Here is a 24,636-nt window from a genome sequence, read left to right as displayed (position 1 = left end):
GTGATGATTTTTAACCAATAAAAGTCAATAAAATACAACACCAACAAACGTTACAGTGAATTAATTTCTGGTCTCCCTTGTGGTGGTGGTGTTTTATATTTTATGGATCACGGTTGCCATCTGCTGGCCAGAGCTGATATTGCAGCCATAAACCAGTTTAGCATTTATATACGCTTACATTTATAAGCGAAACGACGTCAATAAACACACTACGACTGGCTGTATACCACTATCATTTCTACTAATAATACATTTTTCACATAATAATTGAAAACGTTACCATATCGACATAATTCTCGTGCGTCCAGCTCTGCTTTTGCATTTACGACCAATTGGTAAACAACAGATCCTGCTTTACGGCAGAGCTTAATTTTTACGTTAGAGAGTGGCAACAGCATTGTGTGCATCGAAACTGCTCCTGTCTAAAGGTAATTTTAGCTGGACAGTTTGAGTTGATGTAGCATATGAATTGTACATTTCGTACCGGATAATTATTTCGTTTTGGACCATTTGGCAAAAGTCCTGTCCTGCATTTGCACGTGTCAAGTTACAGCGAGTTGAGCTCACACCACAGTAAAGTCACACCCAATTAGCCTAGCTAGCTAGCTTCGTACTGTATGCTGTGTTTGTAGCTATTGTTAGTCCATAAACATAATTTTGCTTTTCAGTATTTGGACGTTTGCCTATGGCAGAACTTGTGTGGTTGCTTGTCATGCTATGAACTCATTGTCAGTCATCGCTCCCGGCCTGCCCTGTATGATTGCTAATGCATGTATGTCACTTACCCCTGCTGCAGAGTGCTGCTTAGGCAATGCGCTTTGGACTGCCTGCTACAGAAGGATTGCTGGCTGGTGGACCTCTGAGGGCATTCTTTGTGGTGAGTATGTGTCCCAAACCACAAGTAGTCAGGTAGAAGAGACATATTCAAGAAGTTGCTTAGCTGTCTGCAATCCATTTCGTATATGCTTGTTGTCTTGCCAAATGTAGCCTAGTCCTAGCCATTGTAATATGCAGAAACAGTCAAGTGGTTGATTTGATTTACTGTATTTCTCATGAAATATTTCCACCATAGAATGTTGTCTGTCAGTTCTTCTCCTAAACCCCTAGACTGCGTTGCTGAGCGTGTTGATGCACGCGTTGCTGAGGACTGTGGGATTGAGAGCGTTCTCCATGGCGTCCGAGACCTACATGGCGGGCACACACTCCGCCGCCTTCGTCACCTGCCCCAACGAACAGGTGGCCAAAGATCTGGCCAGGTAACGGATAGACACAGACATACACACAAACAAACATTATTCTCTGTTATGTTGAATTGGGAAGCATGTCAGATGTCACCTCTAGAAGACATTTCTATCAGCAATGTTCAGAAAGTTGCACTCTCCCGAATGCGACGTTGATTCACACTATAGGGCCAAACTGAGCCAGGTTAAGCTGAACTGGGCTAAACTGCTTAAACCGTGCTAGAAAGGAAAATGTCAAACAAAATATCAGAGCCGGTATGGTTGGCGTCGGCTCTGTAGTCTGAATCATGTATTTGTTATCCATATTGTGCTGGATGCAGTTTATCCATCCATTCTGATTGGTTATTGTCATTGTCTCTTCCCCCCACCTGACAGAGGGATCGTTGAGAAGAAGCTGGCTGCTTGTGTCAACATAGTTCCCAAAATCACATCTGTGTAAGTGTGGACCATGACGGATCAGAGATTAGAACACGTGAAGGGAATGGAAGGGTTACTGATTAGGATTGGCAACATGTCTCTGTTTCTTGTCAGATATGAATGGCAGGGGAAGATCGAGGAGGATAGTGAAGTTTTGCTGGTGAGCATTCACACCTCTTTCTATTTCTGGTCCTGTTCGATATGAACCTATAGTATCTGTATATGCTGCCCTGCAAGTCCATGACAAAACATATAGGCCTAATGGAATAGCTAGTACTGTTATTGTGCATTGAATGAAGACTCAATATGCTTGGTTTATCAGAGTGTGATGTAACTAAAGTTGTAACTACTTTCTTCCTACTTTTAGATGATAAAGACCAGAAGTTCTAAGGTTGCATCTCTGGCAGAATATGTTAGGTAATCATTGTGTGTGTGTGTGTGTGTGTGTGTTCCATTATTTCCCTCAGTTATAGGGATAATACGTAGTCTACGTACAAAATCAGGCAATGGGTTGTTTAATCAGTCCTTTCCCAGAATTACCATTGACATTTATCAGAGACTCATATAGCAGGGGTGTACTGTGTGTGTGTGCATGCATTTGTCTATCTATGTGTGTGTGTGTGACTCATACTGTGTTTGCTTTCTAACAGGTCCAACCATCCGTATGAAGTAGCAGAGGTCATCAGCCTACCCATAGAGCAGGGCAACCCACCCTACCTCAAGTGGCTCGGTGACGCTGTACCAGAATGATGGGAAGGGATAGATGGATGGACAGAGGGAGGCTGTGAGACATTTATTTGGAATAAAACATCAGCAGAAATGTGACTAAAATGTATTTTTTACTGTTTCAGTGTTGTCCTGGCTTTGACCAATAGAGGGACACAGTGATCAATGAATCTCCACTGTAGGGTCTATCTACAGTCAGGTCCAAAATTATTGGCACCTTGATAAAGATGAGCAAAAAAGACTGTATAAAATAAATATTACTAATACTGCGCTATATTGTATGATAAATTATTTTAGAAAATGATATTTTATTCTAATACTATTTCTCAGAGAAAAATATTTTGTTTAACAAGTAATATATGTTTTCTCTAAAAAAAAGATAGGGGTCAAAATTATTGTTTTCAAAACCTTTCAATACCTCACCTTGTGAGCATAACGGCACAGAGCCTTTTTGTAAAATATTTCATGAGATTGGAGAACACATTGGGAGGGATCTTACACCATTCCTCCATACAGTCTTTCCAGATCCTTGATATCATTTGTCTGCGCTTATGGACTGCCTATGGGGTTCTTTTCGGCATACCTATCCTTCTTTCAACGCAAAACCCACCACTGGTTTGCATGGCCAAAGAGCTCTATTTTCATGTCATCCAACAAATGTAAACGCCATTGGCACTTGGATTGGAACTGGTGCTATGTTCAGATGACATGAAAATAGAGCTCTTTGGCCATACACAGCAGTGGTGGGTTTTGTGTTGAAAGAAAGATGCGTATCCAGAAAAGAACCCCATACATACTGTAAAATATGGTGGTCGATCTTTGATGTTATGGGGCTATTTTGCTTCCACTGGTCCTGGGGCCCTTGTTAAGGTCAATGCATTATGAACTTTACCAAGTACCAGGGCAGTTTAGACAAATACCTGGTTGCTCCTGCCAGGAGGCTGAAACTTGGCAGCAAGTGACTCTTCCAACAAGACAATAACCCTAAGTACACATCAAAATCCACAAAGGGCAGTCCATAAGCGCAGACAAAGGATATTGTGAATCTGGAACGATTGTGTATGGGGGAATGGTCCATGATCCCTCCCAATGTGTTCTCCAACTCAGTGCCTTTATCCTCGCAAGGTGAGGTATTGAAAGGTATTGAAAACAGGGGTGCCAATAATTATAACCCCTATCTTTTTGAGAGAAAAAATATTACTTCTCCAAATCTCTTTCTCTGAGCAATTGTATTAGTATAAAATAGTATAAGAATACATTTTTTTTGCATACAATACAGCTCAGTATTTGAATTATTTAATTTAAACATACTTTGTTGTTCATCTTTATCAAGGGTGACAATAATTTTGGACCTGACTATTTCCCTACATTACTGGCTCAGGCTTATCATAGATCAGGGGTGTCAAACTCATTTTCCCTGTGGGCCGCATTCGGTTTTCACCCAATTTTTCCGGATCCGTCTCGTGGACCTTACGTCATTAATTATCTGATTGCTTCTCCACAATCAATACTGATGTTAATTTAAAGCGCCGACCAACCATTACATTAACACTCATCAATACTCTTGGAAAGTGAAAGATGGGTTGTCCCTCTTATCAGAATATCTTATTGCTCTGACAAACATTTCTCTCTTCCATGCTGTAGTGTCAGACGTCAACTGAGACCAATGGAATACCACCAATAACTTGGAATAAAAAATAAAAATCACATTATAAGAAATTTTATTTTTTTCTTCAAATTCCACATTCAATTTGAGGCTTTGTAGTCGAACAAAGCACCAACAGCAGCACAGTACACAGACACTATCTAAACATAGAAATACCATTTACATAGCCTGGTCCCAGATCTGTTTGTGCTCTTGCCAACTCCAAAGCTGTTATTGTCAATCATAACATGTTTGGCATAACAATGAGTGAAATGGAGTTGGCATGATGGCACAAACAGCCTAGCACTCAGGCTACCATGTACACACTATCAGAAACACTGAAATCAGTTGAGATCTTTACCAAAGCAAGAGCTAGGTTCCATCCACACACTGTGGGTGACCAAAGCACTAGCCTTGTCCCAGATCTGTTAGTGCAGTCAACTCCTTGTGGTTGCCAATATGTTTGGCATGACAAGGAGTGGTATGATGGCACAAAAGACTGGTAACCAGGCTTCCAAAGCACCACCGTGGGTGACACCGTGGGTGAGACAAGCGTAGACGTAAGCTCGTTATCATTCATTTCAGGTGTGCGACAACTTTTCCAAACATCTCTTCTAACACAGTGGTTCTCAAACCTCTCCTCGGGGACTCCCTGCCGTTCCATGTATTTGAAGTATTCCAGATCTAGCACACCTGATTCAACATTCATTTCAAGTGTGTGACAGGTATGACGAGCACTTTTCCCAATAACTTATCTTCTAACTTGTTAACTTCTAGCCTTGTGTAGACATAAACTGAGCGTACAAAACATTAGGAACACCTGCTCGTTCCATGACATAGACTGACCAGGTGAATCCAGGTGAAAGCTAGATCCTCTGTAGCTCAGCTGGTAGAGCACGGCGCTTGTAACGCCAAGGTAGTGGGTTCGATCCCCGGGACCACCCATACACAAAAAATTTATGCACGCATGACTGTAAGTCGCTTTGGATAAAAGCGTCTGCTAAATGGCATATTATATTATTATTATAGCTATGATCCCTTATTGATGTCATTCGTTAAATCCTCTTCAATCAGTGTAGATGAAGGTTAAAGAAGGATTTTTAAGCCTTGAGGCAATTCAGACATGGATTGTGTATGTGTGCCATTCAGGGCAAGACAAAATATTTAAGTGCCTTTGAACAGGGTATGGTAGTAGGTGCCAGGTGCACCGGTTTGAGTGTGTCAAGAACTGCAATGCTGCTGGGTTTTTCACACTCAACAGTTTCCCTTGTGTATCAATAATGGTCCACCACCCAAAGGACATCTAGCCAACTTGACACAACTGTGAGAAGCATTGGAGTAAACATGGGCCAGCATCCCTGTGGAACGCTTCAACACTTTGTAGAGTCCATGCCCCAACGAATTGAGGCTGTTCTGAAAACAACATGACAAAACATTAAAGCTACAGCTACAAAACAACATTCAGGCTACAGCTACAAAACAATTATGTTCAGATACAGAGTGAACTTAAAGGCCGCATTTGATCAATTATCTTATTCAATATGGCACTGTGTATAGCCTACATACATACAAAGCGATACTGTATAGCTCTGCTCCATAGCAAAATGGTTTTGTTCCTCTGCAACTACCCAGAGACATATTATCTCAATCTAAATATCTACAAATATGGCTCTGCAAATATCTATCATTAGTTCTTTAGTTCCAAAGGCCACCTGTGTTCTAATGGTTCAGCTTCACTCACATAAACAGCATCTGTCTAAAAGGTAAAATTACTAACATTCCCCCCAACAAAATAGCATTCGACATCAATATCCACCACGACGTCGCTCAGAAGATATTCAGCTGCACTCCAATCAAATTAGCCAAAGGTCGATATCAGAGTGCGCACACCTCTTTGATATACCATCCGCCATCATTTAATCGACTCGACTACCGTCATCATGAATATGTATGAGTCTTAATCGTGCAGGTGCAGTTTAGGCGACGTTATTCACTGTAATGATTCCATTCCATTCATTCTGATAAACGAAACGCTCCACCAGGGACGCGGTGAGATAGAAATAGAATGGAACTAGATGTCTGTTTTCTTTCGCTTTCAACGCAAGGACACTGTTTTGCACTTGTATTGTGAAGCCTCAGACAGAGGCAGTATGAACTCTTATTGAAATAGTTATATGATGCTTTTCTCGGATGAAAGGGAACAGTTCGTCCCATGTGATTTTAGTGGTATCATGAGACTTTTATACTTTGTCTGAAGGCTACTGTTGAAAAAATACTGCACTAAGAAACTAACATAGAGACATCATTTAAATACTGATAATATATAGTATGTGTTTTTTCTCCTTGTGTGAATCTCTGATTAGCCTATTCATCCCCAAAACTGTATTATGATTCTCATACATTTCTATACATATTTACGTTGCACACTAAGCGTAATACTGAAATGTATTCTGTAAAGACAGCATATTCTCAGCCCAATAAAATAACTGATCATCACTGTTTTGGCAAAAAGCTTGGAATTTGAGGCAAGGCAGTTGGTATCATTGTATGTTCACAGTTGATACTCAAAAGTGTCCATTTAAATGATACATTAGCGAATTCGGGTGGTAGCTCCAACCAGTGACTGACAAGCCAACACCTCAACTGTTACCCCAAGAGCTCCAAACCTCTTAACAAGGTCGCTAGCTGTTGGGTTAATGTCGCTACAATACATTAATTCAATCCATATGTCTATGTCCCAATCTACACAGTAGCTCGCTACTTAGAATGAGTCCATGTACCGGACATGCATTCTAGTGCCTGGGTAAAATTTCCCCTAGGTACAGATCTAGGATCAGCTTCCCCTCCCCCAATTAGCTAACCTTATGCAAAACTGACCCAATATCTGCGTCTCTAGGGGCAACTTCACCCTACCCCCATTCTATACGCTGTACAGTGTCCATATTAGGACAGCCTCAGCAAGACGTGTCCGTATAAATGGTATGCTAGTATGAACATTGGAAAATAGCTTATTTATGAGTTACAGGTAGCTGATCTCTAGCTTGGTGCTCTTCTCCACTGTCTCCTCTGGAAGTGACCTATTACTTTTACTCTTTGATCCATTGGTAAGATTGGAGACAGTGACAGTAGGCCCCAAGCCTGGGCCTTTCCCAGCCACCTCCCCAGCTTTAGCCCTCTGCCCCTGGGGTACAGTCTCCACCTTTCCGCCCGGTGTGAACAAGATCCTGGAGCTCTCAACTTGTCCTCCTCCGTTCCCGTTCTGTGCAATCCTGCAGTCCTCTGTCATCTGAGTGACATCTTCTCTTCTCTCCATCTCTATCCCGTCCTCCTCTTCCTCCTCCTCCTTTTCTTCCTCCCCTCCTCCATGAGCCTTGGTGACCCCCAGGCCATCTCGCTGCTCGGGCGCAATTCCCCTCCAGAGCTCTGCAGGGAGCTGCAGCTCGGTGGCTGCCGCCCTCTCGTGGTTCTCCACCCTCCTCGAAGAACGACAAAGAGCCTTCCGGAACCCTCTCTTAAAATTATCAGACAGGAATCCGTAAAGTATCGGGTTAGCGCAGCTATTAGCGTACGATAGGACCACCACAAAGTAGTACAGCCCCCGGAATTCGCCCGGTAACAGGACTAGCAGGTTAACGATGTTGAGGATGTAGAATGGGAGCCAGCACAACACGAACACCGCTACCACGACAACCACCATGCGGGTGATCTTGCGTTCGGACTTCCTGCGTCGTGAGGAGGTGGGCCGGGCCCGTTTCCCTGCGCTGCGCACCTTCGAATCAAAACAAAACAATTCAACTGTATTGGCAGTTAAAACATCTCAACACACTTTACAATTAAATATAATATAAAGGTTAACTCAGCAATATATTGACTATAAAAAGTGAAAAACTGTTCAAATGTGTCAAATATGTAAAAAATGTAGGGTAGACCACTGTAGGGTAGGCCACTGTAGGGTAGACCACTGTAGGGTAGACCACTCCACCCCCTCCCCAGAGACCCACTCCCAGGCCGCTACACCCCCTCCCCAGAGACCCACTCCCAGGCCGCTCCACCCCCTCCCCAGAGACCCACTCCCAGGCCGCTCCACCCCTCCCCAGAGACCCACTCCCAGGCCGCTCCACCCCCCTCCCCAGAGACCCACTCCCAGGCCGCTCCACCCCCTCCCCAGAGATCCACTCCCAGGCCGCTCCACCACCTCCCCAGAGACCCACTCCCAGGCCGCTCCACCACCTCCCCAGAGACCCACTCCCAGGCCGCTCCACCCCTCCCCAGAGACCAGTGGAGGCTGATGAGGGGAGGACGGCTCATAATAATGGCTGGAATGGAGTCAATGGAATTGCATCAAATACATCAAAGATGTGGTTTCCATGTGGTTCATACCATTCCATTGACTCCATTCCAGCCATTATTATGAGCCGTCCTCCCCTCAGCAGCCTCCACTGACAGAGACCCACTCCCAGTGTGTCCTCCCCTCCGGCTCCTGACCCAGACATTAAAGATGTTGATAAATATCTGTTTGTTGTCAGATGTAACAGGTCAGGGCCGGAGTAGAGAACCGCACAAGGAAGGGTTCCCTGGAAGAGGGCCAAGCGGTCCCGCCCCTCAAAACAAATGCCCAGCACAATGTCTGTTTGATTTAAGAGAAATATAAATAAATCAGTGGTAATATGAGACAAAGACATCAGAACACATTAATTGCATGTAACAACGGAGGTACAGCAACACCTGGGTCTATGTTACAGAACAACAATGATGTTTTAAAGGAGATACTGGTTCAGTCTAAGTATAACAGGAAGGCCTCCCAATTAGTGTAAAAGAGCTATTTTTCCCCTTAAGTGGGGAAGTAGGCCGACATTCTGACCTTGACCACGATGAGCAGGTAGCAGAGACAGATGACGAGTAGCGGTCCGAAGAACCCGACCGTGCACGTGTACACGATGAATGATGCCTTCCAGACCTCAGCTGGCTCAGGCCACACTATACTACAGTTCCCATCATCCTCCAGCACGTCTGCGAACACCACCACGGGCAGCACCACCACAAACGACACCGCCCACACCGTCGCGTTCACTGCCTTGGCCACGTGCGGTCGCCTCCACCACGACGACCGTATGGGATGGACCACTGCGAGGTAGCGGTCGATGGACATGACCGTGAGACAGAAGATGGAGGTGAACTGGTTGATGGCGTCCACGGTCATGACCACACGGCACATGAGAGAACCAAATGGCCAGGAGAGCAGAGCGTTCTGGACCGCCAGGAAGGGGAGGCCTAGGGGAAGTAAAAAAAAATCAAACTATATTGACAGTGCAATTAAAAACGATTAAAACCGCGCACTTACATTGCATTTGAAGTGCATTTAAAACTCCATTCAAAAGTGTAACACACTTTACAATAAAATAATCAGATGAAAGAAATACAGTAAAATAATCAGATGAAAGAAATACAGTAAAAGAGGCAATAAAAGAGTATCCTGGTGAAAGCAGACTGATTGCTGCGGTCATATTTTGTTTAATTTCAAGTGAAACAGAATGTGAGCTCGCAAAATAAGGCTAATAACAGAGTTGAATAAACAACAATTAGAATAAAACAGTAAAACCACTGACAAAAAAAAATCACTGACCTAGCATGAATAGCTCATCAGCGATGGCCAGGTTGAGTATATAGATGTTAGTGACCGACTCAGTCCTCACATAGTGTAAAACAATGTAGATGACCAATGTGTTGCCCACCAGGCCGATCACACAGACAGCTACATAGATGAGTGGGATAAGGACCCCTGCTATAGTGGGTTGGAAACCCCCTACGCCTCCGCCGCCAGGGTTGGTCCAGTTGTGGTAGGATCTATTGAAGAAACGGTCGTCCGGGGTGAGGAGGAGGAGGGGGGAGAGGGGGAAGGTGGAGGTGTTGGGCCCAGGCATGGAGGGGGCGGCTGTGGGGAGGTAGATGACCGGGGGCGCTTGGACAAGCTCCATGGAGGTCAGAGGTGATGATATGTTGTTGGTTGTGGTAGTTGGGTGATTGGTTTGAGGTTGACTTCAGTGCGTAGCAATTGGACCTGTATGGGAGAAACAGAGAAAAAGGTGAGATTGTTGGGGGTCAGAAGAGATGGACCTGTATAGGAGACAGCAAGATAAGTGTGTGAGAGAAAAAATACTGATCTCATTATGCATTCTCAAAACAACAACACTATTCTGTTAAAGCATCCAAGACAATGGAGGACATTAGCAACTATTAAAGAAAATAGCCCACTAATAAAGTCAAAATTAGGTTTAGTTTTTTCCAAAATTCAGTTTTTTCCATTTAGTTTTTCTAGGTTTCTGTTTTCTCCTGATTTTTCAGGTTTTTGCTCTCAAAGTCACACTTTTTTATATAGAAAAACAACTAAATTGGATGTTGTAAGTCAACAACAATGCTTAAACCACATCAGGAGACCACTTTTGAGGTCTTTGTTGAAATTTAGATTTTGGGGTGTAGTTACCCTTTCATTCCAGTGCACACCTAGCAAGAGGCTGTTAAGCTGTGTAGCACACGTGATGGTAGAGTTTGCAAAACAAATACCCACTAGATTGACACAAATAATCATGATATCATTCTGCCAGATAAGCATAGGCTACTTTGTAGTTAACATTTAATGGAAAACGTTTTTGGGAAAGCCTTTCTATCTACCAGAAGACTTCACTAGCATCATCGCTAACGGCTACACAAAGTGGTAGGCGCGTACCGCACATACACATACAGGGAATTGTCGTTGCCTCTTCAGAACGTTGCAGGAAATAAGAATCACTGATGCATTCTGTTCTTGTCTTATAATACACGTAATACTTTTTCAATACATTTAGTTGATTCCCTACTAAGTTCAATACATTTAGTTGATTCCCTACTAAGTTCAATACATTTAGTTGATTCCCTACTGTTCAATACATTTTTGAATATTGTTGAATTCCATTTTAATGTCTGGATTCCGTGATTCCGTCCACGTTCTCTGCATCGCGGATTGTATATGGCCCTACTTCAGGTGTCCTTATGACAAATATTATAATGTGTTGTGTCATAAAGGCTTTATGAATACTTAGTGCATAGGACAACTACAGTAAAGTGTTACCCATTCTAATTGTGAACTACATGAACTACAGACCCCAGCAGCAACATCAGCGGAGGTTAATGGAGAAAAAGAAACAGAAAAACAACAACATGTACAGGACCTGGACAGGTGTGGGCGCCAGGCGGATCTGTTCACAACTTGTTGTTTTTGTAGTCGCCATCATCGCTCCTTAATAAAGTGGACGCTGTACACACACACACACACATACACACACACGCACTCCCGTACCGCAGTAATAAAGTGGGTGCTGTAAGGATGCACGCACTGACACACGTACTGCAGTAATGGTAATGGTAGGTAATTGGCTCTCTATTAGAGGACGCAACCCAGACACTCATGTCGAGAACAGGGCATGACTTTTACAATCCTGTTGGTGATTAACTGTTGAACGAGGGAACAAGGGAGTGAGGAAGGGGAGGGATGGGGGGATGGAGAGAAAGAGAGATGGAGAGAGATGAAGAGTGATAGAATGAGGAGGAGGGAGATATGGAGAGAACGAGAGAGATAGAAAGATATGGAGAGAAAGAGAGAGAGCTATGGAGAGAGAGAGAAAGAGAGAGAAAGAGAGAAATATGGAGAGAGAGAGATAGGGAGAGAGATAAAAGAGAGAGAGAGAGCGAGAGAGAGAGATGTTAATATGACATGAGAGATGGAGACATGATGGCTGGCTCAAATGTGGATTGGTCCAGTTTGGGGTTTTGACCTCCCAGATGTTTGCCTTATACATCCATGGGTGTGTTTGAAGAAGACTTTCCCAGAGGTAGTACCCATAAACTGTCACACAACAGACACGTCACGCTTCCTATATCCTGCTCCAATATTGAAACCATCAATCACATGCTGATGGATAAAAGCCTATTGTCAATCATGTTGTTTTTGTTTCAGTCAAAAAATATATACCAGTTGATGTTAAAAAAATATTGATATAATTCGTGAAGATGGTCACTAGAGAATTAAAGAATTAAAGACAGAAAGTTGTAAATAAGAATAAATGAAAAATATATACACTACCGTTCAAACTTTTGGGGTCACTTAGAAATATACTTCGTTTTTGTCCATTAAAATAACATCAAATTGATCAGAAATACAGTGTAGACATTGTTAATGTTGGAAATGGCTATTGTAACTGGAAATGGCTGATTTTTTTATATAATATCTACATAGGCGTACAGAGGCCTATTATCAGCAACCATCAGTCCTGTGTTCCAATGGCACGTTGTGTTTGCTAATCCAAGTTTATCATTTTAAAAGGCTAATTGATCATTAGAAAACCCTTTTGCAATTATGTTAGCACAGCTGAAAACTGTTGTGCTGATTAAAGAAGCAATACAAATGGCCTTCTTGAGACTAGTTGAGTATCTGTAACATCAGCAATTGTGGGTTCGATTACAGGCTCAAAATGGCCAGAAACAAATAACTTTCTTCTGAAACTCATCAGTCTATTCTTGTTCTGAGAAATGAAGGCTATTCCATGCGAGAAATTACCAAAAAACTGAAGATCTCGTACAACGCTGTGTACTACTCCCTTCACAGAACAGCGCAAACTGGCTCTAACCAGAATAGAAAGAGGAGTGGGAGGCCCCGGTGCACAACTGAACAAGAGGACAAATACATTAGAGTGTCTAGTTTGAGAAACAGACTCCTCACAGGTCCTCAACTGGCAGCTTCATTAAATAGTACCTGCAAAACACCAGTCTCAACGTCAACAGTGAAGAGGCGACTCTGCCTAGAAGGTCAGCATTCCGGAGTCACCTCTTCACTGTTGACATTGAGACTGGTGTTTTGCGGGTACTATTTAATGAAGCTGCCAGTTGAGGACCTGTGAGGCATCCACTCCACTTTCTATTCTGGTTAGAGCCAGTTTGTGCTGCTCATGCTTCAAGATGGCCACCATTGTTCCTGTACCCAAAAAAGCAAAAGTAACTGAACTAAATGACTATCGCCCGTAGCACTCACCTCTGTCATCATGAAGTGCTTTGAGAGTCAAGAATCATATCACCCCAATAGATCCACAGACGATGCAATTGCCATCACACTGCACACTGCCCTATCCCATCTGGACAAGAGGAATACCTATGTAAGAATGCTGTTAATTGACTATAGCTCAGCATTCAACACCATAGTACCCTCCAAGCTCATCATTAAGCTTGAGGCCTTGGGTCTGAACCCTGCCCTGTGCAACTGGGTCCTGGACTTCCTGACGGGCCGCCCCCAGGTGGTGAAGGTAGGAAACAACATCTCCACTTCGCTGATCCTCAACACTGGGTGCGTGCTCAGCCCCCTCCTGTACTCCCTGTTCACCCATGACTGCATGGCCAAGCACGCCTCCAACTCAATCATCAAGTTTGCAGACGACACAACAGTAGTAGGCTTGATTACCAACAATGAAGAGACAGCCTACAGGGAGGAGGTGAGGGCTCTGGGAGTGTGGTGCCAGGAAAATAACCTCTCACTCAACGTTAACAAAACAAAGGAGATGATCGTGGACTTCAGGAAACAGCAGAAGGTGCACCCCCCTATCCACATAGACGGGACCGCAGCGGAGAAGGTGGAAACCTTCAAGTTCCTTGGCGTACACATCACTAACAAACTTAAATGGTCCAACAGAGCCTCTTCAACCTCAGGAGGCTGAAGAAATGTAGCTTGGCACCTAAAACCCTCACAAACTTTTACAGATGCACAATTGAGAGCATCCTGTCGGGCTGTATCACCGCCTGGTACGCCCGCAACCGCAGGGCTCTCCAGAGGGTGGTGCGGTCTGCCGAACGCATTACCGGGGGGCAAACTACCCACCCTCCAGGACACATACAGCACCCGATGTCACAGGAAGGCCAAAAAGATCATCAAGGACATCAACCACCTGAGCCACTGCCTGTTCACCCCGCTATCATCCAGAAGGCAAGGTCAGTACAGGTGCATCAAAAACAGCTTCTATCTCAAGGCCAGCTGACTGTTAAATAGCCATCACTAGCACATTAGAGGCTGCTGCTGCCTATTGAAATCACTGGCCACTTTAAGAAATGGAACACTAGTCACTTTAATAATGTTTACATATCTTGCATTACTCATCTCATATGTATATACTGTATTCTATAATATTCTACTGAATCTTAGTCCATGCCACTCTGTCATTGCTTGTCCATATATGTATATATTCTTAAATTCCATTCCTTACTTAGATTTGTCTGTATTGAGTATATGTTGTGAAATTCTTAGATATTACTTGTTAGATGTTACTGCACTGTCGGAGCTAGAAGCACAAGCATTTCGCTACACCCGCAATAACATCTGCTAAACACGTGTATGTGACAAATAAAATTTGATTTTATTTGATTTTATACCACTCTACTGTACCTCACAATCTATACCACTCTACTGTACCTCACAGTCTATACCACTCTACTGTACCTCACAGTCTATACCACTCTACTGTACCTCACAGTCTATACCACTCTACTGTACCTCACAGTCTATACCACTCCACTGTACCTCACAGTCTATACCACTCTACTGTACCCCACAGTCTATACCACTCCACTGTACCTCACAGTCTATACCACTCTACTGTACCTCACAGTCTATACCACTCTACTGTACCCCACAGTCTATACCACTCTACTGTACCTCACAGTCTATACCACTCTACTGTACCTCACAGTCTATACCACTCTACTGTACCTCACAGTCTATACCACTCTACTGTACCTCACAGTCTATACCACTCTACTGTACCCCACAGTCTATACCACTCTACTGTACCTCACAGTCTATACCACTCTACTGTACCCCACAGTCTATACCACTCTACTGTACCCCACAGTCTATACCACTCCACTGTACCTCACGGTCTATACCACTCTACTGTACCTCACAGTCTATACCACTCTACTGTACCTCACAGTCTATACCACTCTACTGTACCTCACAGTCTATACCACTCTACTGTACCTCACAGTCTATACCACTCTACTGTACCCCACAGACTATATCACTCTACTGTACCTCACAGTCTATACCACTCTACTGTACCTCACAGTCTATACCACTCTACTGTACCTCACAGTCTATACCACTCCACTGTACCTCACAGTCTATACCACTCTACTGTACCTCACAGTATATACCACTCCACTGTACCTCACAGTCTATACCACTCTACTGTACCTCACAGTCTATACCACTCCACTGTACCTCACAGTCTATACCACTCCACTGTACCTCACAGTCTATACCACTCTACTGTACCTCACAGTCTATACCACTCCACTGTACCTCACAGTCTATACCACTCCACTGTACCTCACAGTTTATACCACTCTACTGTACCTCACAGTCTATACCACTCCACTGTACCTCACAGTCTATACCACTCTACTGTACCTCACAGTCTATACCACTCTACTGTACCTCACAGTCTATACCACTCTACTGTACCCCACAGTCTATACCACTCTACTGTACCTCACAGTCTATACCACTCTACTGTACCTCACAGTCTATACCACTCTACTGTACCTCACAGTCTATACTACTCTACTGTACCTCACAGTCTATACCACTCTACTGTACCTCACAGTCTATACCACTCTACTGTACCTCACAGTCTATACCACTCTACTGTACCTCACAGTCTATACCACTCCACTGTACCTCACAGTCTATACCACTCATACAGTACAGAACTTAGATCTATTAGACCACAGAGAGAAGCTCTTAGACATAAAGGAAGTGACATCACTCCACCCTCCATAGAGGAAGATACATGGGGCATAAACTAGGGTGTCCAATCAAAAACGCATATTTTGACCAATGGGTAGAATAATATGTTCATTGTGTAGATAATCCTTTAAGGAAACCAATGGTCCAAACCTCATGTCTCTATCATAATCTGTTTCAAAGTTATTGGTGTTTACCCTTGTAGGAGGGTGAATAAATCAATTGAGGCATGAGAATAAAATGTGGTCATAAATCAGGAAAATAGCATTGTGTCAGCTAGGCTGGATGCTGTGAGAGAATGAAGGCCAACTGACAGGCTCACCATTGAACTAGTCATCCTTCTTCTCAAATCCAGAGGACATAAACCAATATAGAGGTAAGATAGATATTGATTTTGAGACATGACATGTAGAAGATTCATATTTTAGTACACGCTGTTCATATTAATGCAAAGTTATTTTTCAAAGATTTTTCTTAAAATCAAGCATCTCTGTGAAATGAGCACTGAGCGTACCCCAAACGTTTTATTGTCAAAGCCTTTCACAGTTAATTCAGCTCGTGTCATGCTAATTCAGCTATTTACAACCCACGGAAACAACTTGGAAGACACGACCACAAAATATAAAATTTTCGAAACTTTCAGCAATAAAGCTGCACCGCTCTATCAACAGACCTCAGTGCTTATTATCGGATGTATTAGGCTACAAAATCTGACTTTTTGGATATAATGTTAACGATATGTTAGAGAAAGACCCCACTGAACGATTCAGAACATGAAGAATCATATTTGTCTTGGTAATACCACTCCACTGTACCTCACAGTCTATACCACTCCACTGTACCTCACAGTCTATACCACTCCACTGTACCTCACAGTCTATACCACTCTACTGTACCTCACAGTCTATACCACTCTACTGTACCTCACAGTCTATACCACTCTACTGTACCTCACAGTCTATACCACTCTACTGTACCTCACAGTCTATACCACTCTACTGTACCTCACAGTCTATACCACTCTACTGTACCTCACAGTCTATACCACTCTACTGTACCTCACAGTCTATACCACTCTACTGTACCTCACAGTCTATACCACTCCACTGTACCTCACAGTCTATACCACTCCACTGTACCTCACAGTCTATACCACTCTACTGTACCTCACAGTCTATACCACTCCACTGTACCTCACAGTCTATACCACTCCACTGTACCTCACAGTCTATACCACTCTACTGTACCTCACAGTCTATACCACTCCACTGTACCTCACAGTCTATACCACTCTACTGTACCTCACAGTCTATACCACTCTACTGTACCTCACAGTCTATACCACTCTACTGTACCTCACAGTCTATACCACTCCACTGTACCTCACAGTCTATACCACTCCACTGTACCTCACAGTCTATACCACTCTACTGTACCTCACAGTCTATACCACTCCACTGTACCTCACAGTCTATACCACTCTACTGTACCTCACAGTCTATACCACTCTACTGTACCTCACAGTCTATACCACTCTACTGTACCTCACAGTCTATACCACTCCACTGTACCTCACAATCTATACCACTCATACAGTACAGAACTTAGATCTATTAGACCACAGAGAGAAGCTCTTAGACATAAAGGAAGTGACATCACTCCACCCTCCATAGAGGAAGATACATGGGGCATAAACTAGGGTGTCCAATCAAAAACGCATATTTTAACCAATGGGTAGAATAATATGTTCATTGTGTAGATAATCCTTTAAGGAAACCAATGGTCCAAACCTCATGTCTCTATCATAATCTGTTTCAAAGTTATTGGTGTTTACCCTTGTAGGAGGGTGAATAAATCAATTGAGGCATGAGAATAAAATGTGGTCATAAATCAGGAAAATAGCATTGTGTCAGCTAGGCTGGATGCTGTGAGAGAATGAAGGCCAACTGACAGGCTCACCATTGAACTAGTCATCCTTCTTCTCAAATCCAGAGGACATAAACCAATATAGAGGTAAGATAGATATTGATTTTGAGACATGACATGTAGAAGATTCATATTTTAGTACACGCTGTTCATATTAATGCAAAGTTATTTTTCAAAGATTTTTCTTAAAATCAAGCATCTCTGTGAAATGAGCACTGAGCGTACCCCAAACGTTTTGTTGTCAAAGCCTTTCACAGTTAATTCAGCTCGTGTCATGCTAATTCAGCTATTTACAACCCACGGAAACAACTTGGAAGAGACGACCACAAAATATAAAATTCTCGAAACTTTCAGCAATAAAGCTGCACCGCTCTATCAACAGACCTCAGTGCTTATTATCGGATGTATTAGGCTACAAAATCTGACTTTTTGGATATAATGTTAACGATATGTTAGAGAAAGACCCCACTGAACGATTCAGAACATGAAGAATCATATTTGTCTTGGTAAAATGTATTTTATAACATAAGGAAAAATCACCAAAGCATGTTTTCACCTATTCTGGGCAGAGTGGGTGGACACCCTACACACACACACACACACACACACACACACACACACACACACACACACACACACACACACACACACACAACACACACACCACACACACACCACACACACTTCAGGACATATAACACCACTGCACACTACACAGATAGAACATGGGGTGGGAAGGATTCTCCCTAAAAGCCTTTTCTAACTTCACCTCCACTCAAATATTAAACGCACGCACACACACACACACACACAGAAACACACACACACACAACCATACTCCTCCACCTTCTGCCTTCTGCCTATTTTTAGGGGGATCCATTGCACAACTGGCACAATAGCTAGTAGCCTAATCTCTACAAGCCACATTAAAAACAGAGGCCAATCTCTCTCTACAGAGCCGTGTTCCTGGAACTTTGTTACCATGGCGACACGGGTCCCGATCAAAAGGTGCAACATTACCCATTTGGAACAAATTGGAGGGGGAGGGATAAGATTAATGGATGGACATTTTGTCATGGTATGGCATTGCAATAGCTGGACGAATCCCAAAGGGCACCCTATTCACTACATACTTTTAACTGGAACCCTATGGGCCCTGGTCAAAAGTAGTGCACTATAGGGAATAGGGTGCCATTTGTGACGCAAGACAACTGTCATTCTGCTATTCCCATTTTATCCATCTGTTTGGTTGAGGTAGGTGGAAGGCTGGAATAATGGCATCTGTACTACTGTTGAGGAATACTGGTGTAGAGAGGAGACTAATGCAGCTTGGAGAGAGAATGAGAGAGAGAGAAAGAAAGAGAGAGAGAAAGAGAGAGAGAAAGAGAGAGAGGGTCAGACTTCTATAGAGAGGGTTACTGATATACACACACAGTTTACTTGTAGCCCTATCCTGCTGCCAAATGACCTAGTGGCCTCATGGGTGGAATGTTATTAATATTGTTCATAATTTCATAAATAATAAACATTATTTTTAAAAAGTCCCCGAAAATCCGGTGTTTCTTTGTCAAACGGTTTTGTTATATTTCAGTCTTCTGTGATGTATGTGGTCCTCTGTAGCTCAACTGGTAGAGCACGGCGCTTGTAACGCCAAGGTAGTGGGTTCGATCCCCGGGACCACCCATACACAAAAATGTATGCACGCATGACTGTAAGTCGCTTTGGATAAAAGCGTCTGCTAAATGGCATATTATTATTATGTATATAAAGTGTAATATTGGAATGCAAACTCAAAATGTAATCCATTTCAGCTGTATATCTGACATGGTACAGGTGTCTTATTTTCTGTAAGACCATAACCTTGTGTGTGAGGTGTTTGTTTCAAAGTAGATTTGTTTAAGATCACCAAAAAACACTCTGTGTGACCCTGATTTAGCGCACTGCAGTAAAAGGTTAATAGGGGAAATTGGGTTGTTAGAAATGACAAATCTGTCACAGACACAAATGCATGGATACACACACAGACACACCTCCCTAAGTGGGAAAACTGCAACCGATTTCACTGTTTCCTCCAATGCAGGTTTGGAAGTGCAGGACGAGGTAGATTTAATTTAATAAAACATTTTTTCTTTCTACAAAGCAGCAGAATTGAATAAGCACAAAGGCCTCACGAAGCCCTGATTCAAGGTTTGCTAGATCAAAACCAACATGGACATTTAATTCCATAAACAGGTCAGATCAAACCTTAGAACAAAGTTTTACCCTGATCCCTGAATTGTCTTAAAGGGGAAATGTGCAATTGGTACAGCCATCTTTCTACTTTGTATGTCGTGTGAATCCCGGATTACCCCTTCAAGTCAAACTCATCCCAATATCCTGTGGTCTTAGCTTACTAGTTTAGCAAACCCTCTACTTCCATGTCTAATAGTTCATTTGAATAAGGCCGTATGGTCCTTGGGGATGGGATTGACTGTGTGCATGTGCGTGTGTGCAGACGGGTGGTTGAGCGCACATGCTTGTGTTTGTGTGACCATTGATTCGTCCAGAGTTAAGCCTGTTATTATGATTCTCCTGTTATTATGATTCTCCTGTTATTACGATTCTCCGTATTATGATTCTCCTGTTATTATGATTCTCCCGTTATTATGATTCTCCTGTTATTATGATTCTCCTGTTATTATGATTCTCCTGTTATTACCATTCTCCTGTTATTACGATTCTCCTGTTATTATGATTCTCCTGTTATTATGATTCTCCTGTTATTATGATTCTCCTGTTATTACCATTCTCCTGTTATTACCATTCTCCTGTTATTACCATTCTCCTGTTATTATGATTATCCTGTTATTACCATTCTCCTGTTATTACGATTCTCCTGTTATTTAGATTCTCCAGTTATTATGATTCTCCTGTTATTACCATTCTCCTGTTATTATGATTCTCCTGTTATTATGATTCTCCTGTTATTACCATTCTCCTGTTATTACCATTCTCCTGTTATTACCATTCTCCTAGAGAATATTGATGGAAGTTGTCTCCCGACGTGCTATCACTTTACATTTGTCTATGCCACACCTGACCATTTAATTGAAACAAAGCTTTAGTCCTGTAATTTGAGAGGTTGAGGGGCTGTGCCTGCCTGCCTGGGTGATAGGGGGATTGGGACTAGAGTATTTGGACACATACACGCACAGAGGATTTAGACAGTCACAGTATCATTCCCTAGTGGCCAATAAATTGGTCTGGGTAGAGAAGGACGTTCCATTGAGCAGAAAGGGCATTAGGCAATCAGGGCTGTGTATGTGTGTGTGGGTAGGGGAGTGGGTGCGTGAGTGCCTGCGTGTTTGTGTGTGTGTGTGTGTGTGTGTGTGTGTGTGTGTGTGTGTGTGTGTGTGTGTGTGTGTGTGTGTGTGTGTGTGTGTGTGTGTGTGTGTGTGTGTGTGTGTGTGTGTGTGTGTGTGTGTGTGTGTGTGTGTGTCCTGTAGCTCAGTTGGTAGAAAATGGCGCTTGCAACGCCAGGGTTGTGGGTTCGTTTCCCACAGGGGGCCAGTATGAAAATCTATGCACTCACTGACTGTAAGTCGCTCTGGATAAGAGCGTCTGCTAAGTGACTAAAAATGTTTAAAAATACTTATTTTGGCTTTACTGATTTAATGAGACACCAAACATGAACTATCAAGAGTTCAAGACTTAAGTCTGTCAATAAGACAAGATAGGCTGTTACAACACCGTTATATGAATTCCCAGATGGCCAACATAACTGCGCTTAACATGACATGTCCCATGTCCCTACGTCACATGACAGAACACCTCATTTGAAGTGAAGCAGAACAAACACACACATTTGAATGGGGGCCAGATTGGCCAATCGAGCAGCAGATGGAAACAAGGGCCGCTAAGAGGTTGATTGGGCTGGATGGATAAAATACATAACCTCAACGGAGGGAGGGGGGTGAGAGAGGGGAGGGAGGGGAGGGAGAGAGGGGAGGGAGAGAGGGGAGGGAGGGGAGAGAGAGAGGGGGAGGGGGAGAGAGAGGGGGGAGGGGGAGAGGGGAGGGAGGGGAGAGGGGAGGGAGGGAGAGAGAGAGGGAGGGAGGGAGAGAGAGAGGGGAGGGAGGGGAGAGAGAGGGGAGGGAGGGGAGAGAGAGAGAAAGGGGGAGAGAGGGGAGGAGAAAGGAGGGAGAGAGAGAGAGAGAGAGAGAGAGAGAGAGAGAGAGAGAGAGAGAGAGAGAGAGAGAGAGAGAGAGAGAGAGAGAGAGAGAGAGAGAGAGAGAGAGAGAACAGAACAGAACTGCTAATTGCAGTGAAGGAGAGTGACGGCGGGGTGTGTATTACTATATCTCACTGTTGGTTCTGTCTCTCTGAGCACTCAGTCTGTATATAGGAACAGATGTGTACTAATGTAGATGAATGGGAAGAGGAGGGTCACTGACTGACTGACTGCCTGGCTGATTGAGAGAGTGATTGAGTGAGGGAGTGGCTGACTGATGCGAAGATTCCATTGAGGATTTATCCTGGTGTTTCACCAAATAGACTCAGACATTTCTGTTTCCATCTACGCAGGCCGGCACCCGTGTCTCACTTGTCTCAATTGAGATTCTTCCAGTGAGTGAGTGAGTGAGTTACGATCTATATTCAAAAGTTGAAATACGAAAAATACTAGTGACCCAATTCTTGCTATGGTCTTATTAGGCTATCCCGACTTTCCCAGTTGCAAAAAGCTAACGAGATCAATCACATTAACAAAATATAGGCTATAACAAAGTAACAATAATAACTATTATTGGTGAATTTGGTAATAACGTTCACTATCACTGAAGAACGATCATATCAACTGATTGTCTGAACTAAGATTTGCTACATTTCAGCACGTGCACGGCGCACGAGCAGCATCCCGGTCGGGTATCTAAGTAACCAGTCTCAGGTTTAACTGGGGCTGCGATAAGAGATAAACCACAATGGTCAATGGGGTCACAGCGTGTGTGCGCGAGAGAGAGAGAGCGAGAGGGAGAGAGAGAAAGATAGAGAGAATAGACTATTTATCTCTGATACACTCCCCTATACATATTTATTTGGACGGTGAAGCTAAAACTTTTAATTTGGCTATTCTCCAGCATTTTGGATATGAGATCAAATGTTTTATATGAGGTGATAGTATGTACATATCTATTTGAGGGTATTTTCATACATAGGTCTATCCGTTTTACCATTTAGATATTAAAGCACTTTTATGTACCAGTCTCCCCATTTGAAGGTGTCATAAGTATTTGGACTAATTCACAGTGTATTACATTTAGTCAAAAGTTTAGTATTTGGTCCCGTATTCCTAGCATGCTATGACTACATCAAGCTTATGACTCTACAAACGTGTTTGTTTTGGTTGTGTTTCTGACTGACTGACTTGCTGATTGTCTGACTGGCTGGCTGATTTACTGGCTGACTGGCTGACTGACTTGCTAACTGTCTGACAGGCTGGCTGCCTGACTTACTGTCTGTCTGACTAACTATCTTTCTGGCTGGCTGACTGTCTGACTGTGTGACTGGCTGACTGATTGGTTGACTGTCTGACTGGCTGGCTGGCTGGCTGACTGATGGCTGGCTGATTGACTGGCTGACTGGCTGACTGTGTGGATTGCAGGGCTATGATTTGGGCCAATCAGTCATTCTCTGCCTGCCAGAACTCTGTAGCCTATGATATTAGGGATGCACACAATTTTATTTTTAGACGCTGTACTATAGGGATGTTATGGGAGGAGTGAGGAGGAAGAGGAGGAGGAGGAAGAGGAGGGTGATGCAAAATTATGATGGTGATTAAGATGATGATGAGATGCTTATTGTGTTTGCGATGAGGTTAACATACAAACGTCCTGCAAGAACACTTGCATTTACTGCATGGGAACCAACTATAACCATGAGAACCATGCAGTATATGTTTTTGCATGCGCACGCTTGATGCTTTGACAAACATCACAGAAAGAAAATAAAACATAACATGACATAGCCTAATGTAGCCTAATAAGTCTATCTATATTGTTAAATATAAAATGCCAGAATATTATTGATCAATGACTGTGATGTATCAATTTCGTATCGAATTCGTTAGGATCTATGTCCACAAGTTGAAATAATTGTACGAAAAAACAACTCACCCTTCTTCAAATTCTTGCTATGGTCTTGTTTGGCTATCCCGACTTTCCCAATTGCAGAAAGGCTGACGAGATCAATCACATTAACAAAATGTAGGCTATAACAAAGTAACAATAGTAATAATTATTGGTGAATTAGATAATAACTTTCAATATCACTGAAGAACGATCATATTAACTAATTGTCTGAACTGAGATTTGCTACATTTCAGCTCACGCACGTCGCAAGAGCAGCATCCCGGTCGGGTATCCAAGTAACCAGGCTCCGGTTTAACGGGGGCTGCTGCAATAACGAGATAAACCACAATGGTCAATAGGGTCACGGCGTGTGTGCGAGAGAGAGCGAGAGAGAGAGAGTAGGCTATTTATCTCTGATACACTCCCCTATACGTATTTATTTGGACAGTGAAGCTAAAACTTTTAATTTGGCTATTCTCCAGCATTTTGGATTTGAGATCAAATGTTTTATATGAGGTGACAGTACAGAATGCAACCTTCTATTTGAGGGTATTTTCATACATAGGCCTATCCGTTTTGGCGTTTAGAAATGAATACACTTTATTTACCAGTCTCCCCATTTGAATGTGTCATAAGTATTTGGACTAATTCACTTGTAGTGTATTACATTTAGTTCAACTTTTAGTATTTGGTCCCGTATTCCTATCACGCAATGACCACATCAAGCTTACGACTCTACAAACTTGTTTGTTTTGG

General features: G+C 43.0%; 2 protein-coding genes across 4 annotated transcripts; one reads left to right on the top strand and one right to left on the bottom strand.

The window, feature by feature from the left end:
* The first annotated feature begins 318 nt into the window (after window positions 1-318).
* Window positions 319-2,483, top strand: LOC121555852 (protein CutA homolog). 3 transcript variants are annotated; one of them, XM_041869700.1, is made up of 7 exons: window positions 319-428; window positions 797-877; window positions 1,108-1,256; window positions 1,617-1,676; window positions 1,773-1,818; window positions 2,026-2,075; window positions 2,309-2,483. In XM_041869700.1, the coding sequence occupies exons 2-7, from the start codon at window positions 812-814 to the stop codon at window positions 2,406-2,408; spliced, it is 471 nt and encodes a 156-aa protein (XP_041725634.1). In that variant the 5' UTR covers window positions 319-428; window positions 797-811; the 3' UTR covers window positions 2,409-2,483. The 3 variants fall into 3 exon arrangements, with proteins under 3 accessions (XP_041725634.1, XP_041725635.1, XP_041725636.1); XM_041869701.1 differs by having other exon boundaries at window positions 363-428; window positions 809-877; XM_041869702.1 differs by lacking the exon at window positions 319-428 and having other exon boundaries at window positions 1,088-1,256.
* Window positions 2,484-6,911: 4,428 nt separating this feature from the next.
* LOC121555853 (somatostatin receptor type 5) lies at window positions 6,912-24,058 on the bottom strand. The gene is made up of 4 exons (XM_041869704.2): window positions 23,926-24,058; window positions 9,653-10,087; window positions 8,891-9,300; window positions 6,912-7,798 (listed from the first exon to the last, which is right to left on the bottom strand). Exons 2-4 carry the CDS (start codon window positions 10,002-10,004, stop codon window positions 7,049-7,051), a joined length of 1,512 nt encoding a protein of 503 aa, XP_041725638.1. The 5' UTR covers window positions 10,005-10,087; window positions 23,926-24,058; the 3' UTR covers window positions 6,912-7,048.
* Window positions 24,059-24,636: the final 578 nt, after the last annotated feature.

This window comes from Coregonus clupeaformis, unplaced genomic scaffold, assembly GCF_020615455.1.
Source record: "Coregonus clupeaformis isolate EN_2021a unplaced genomic scaffold, ASM2061545v1 scaf0083, whole genome shotgun sequence".
Lineage (NCBI taxonomy): Eukaryota > Metazoa > Chordata > Actinopteri > Salmoniformes > Salmonidae > Coregonus > Coregonus clupeaformis.
The sequence above is the reverse complement of the archived record's forward strand: the minus strand, read 5'-3'. Positions and strand labels throughout refer to the sequence as shown.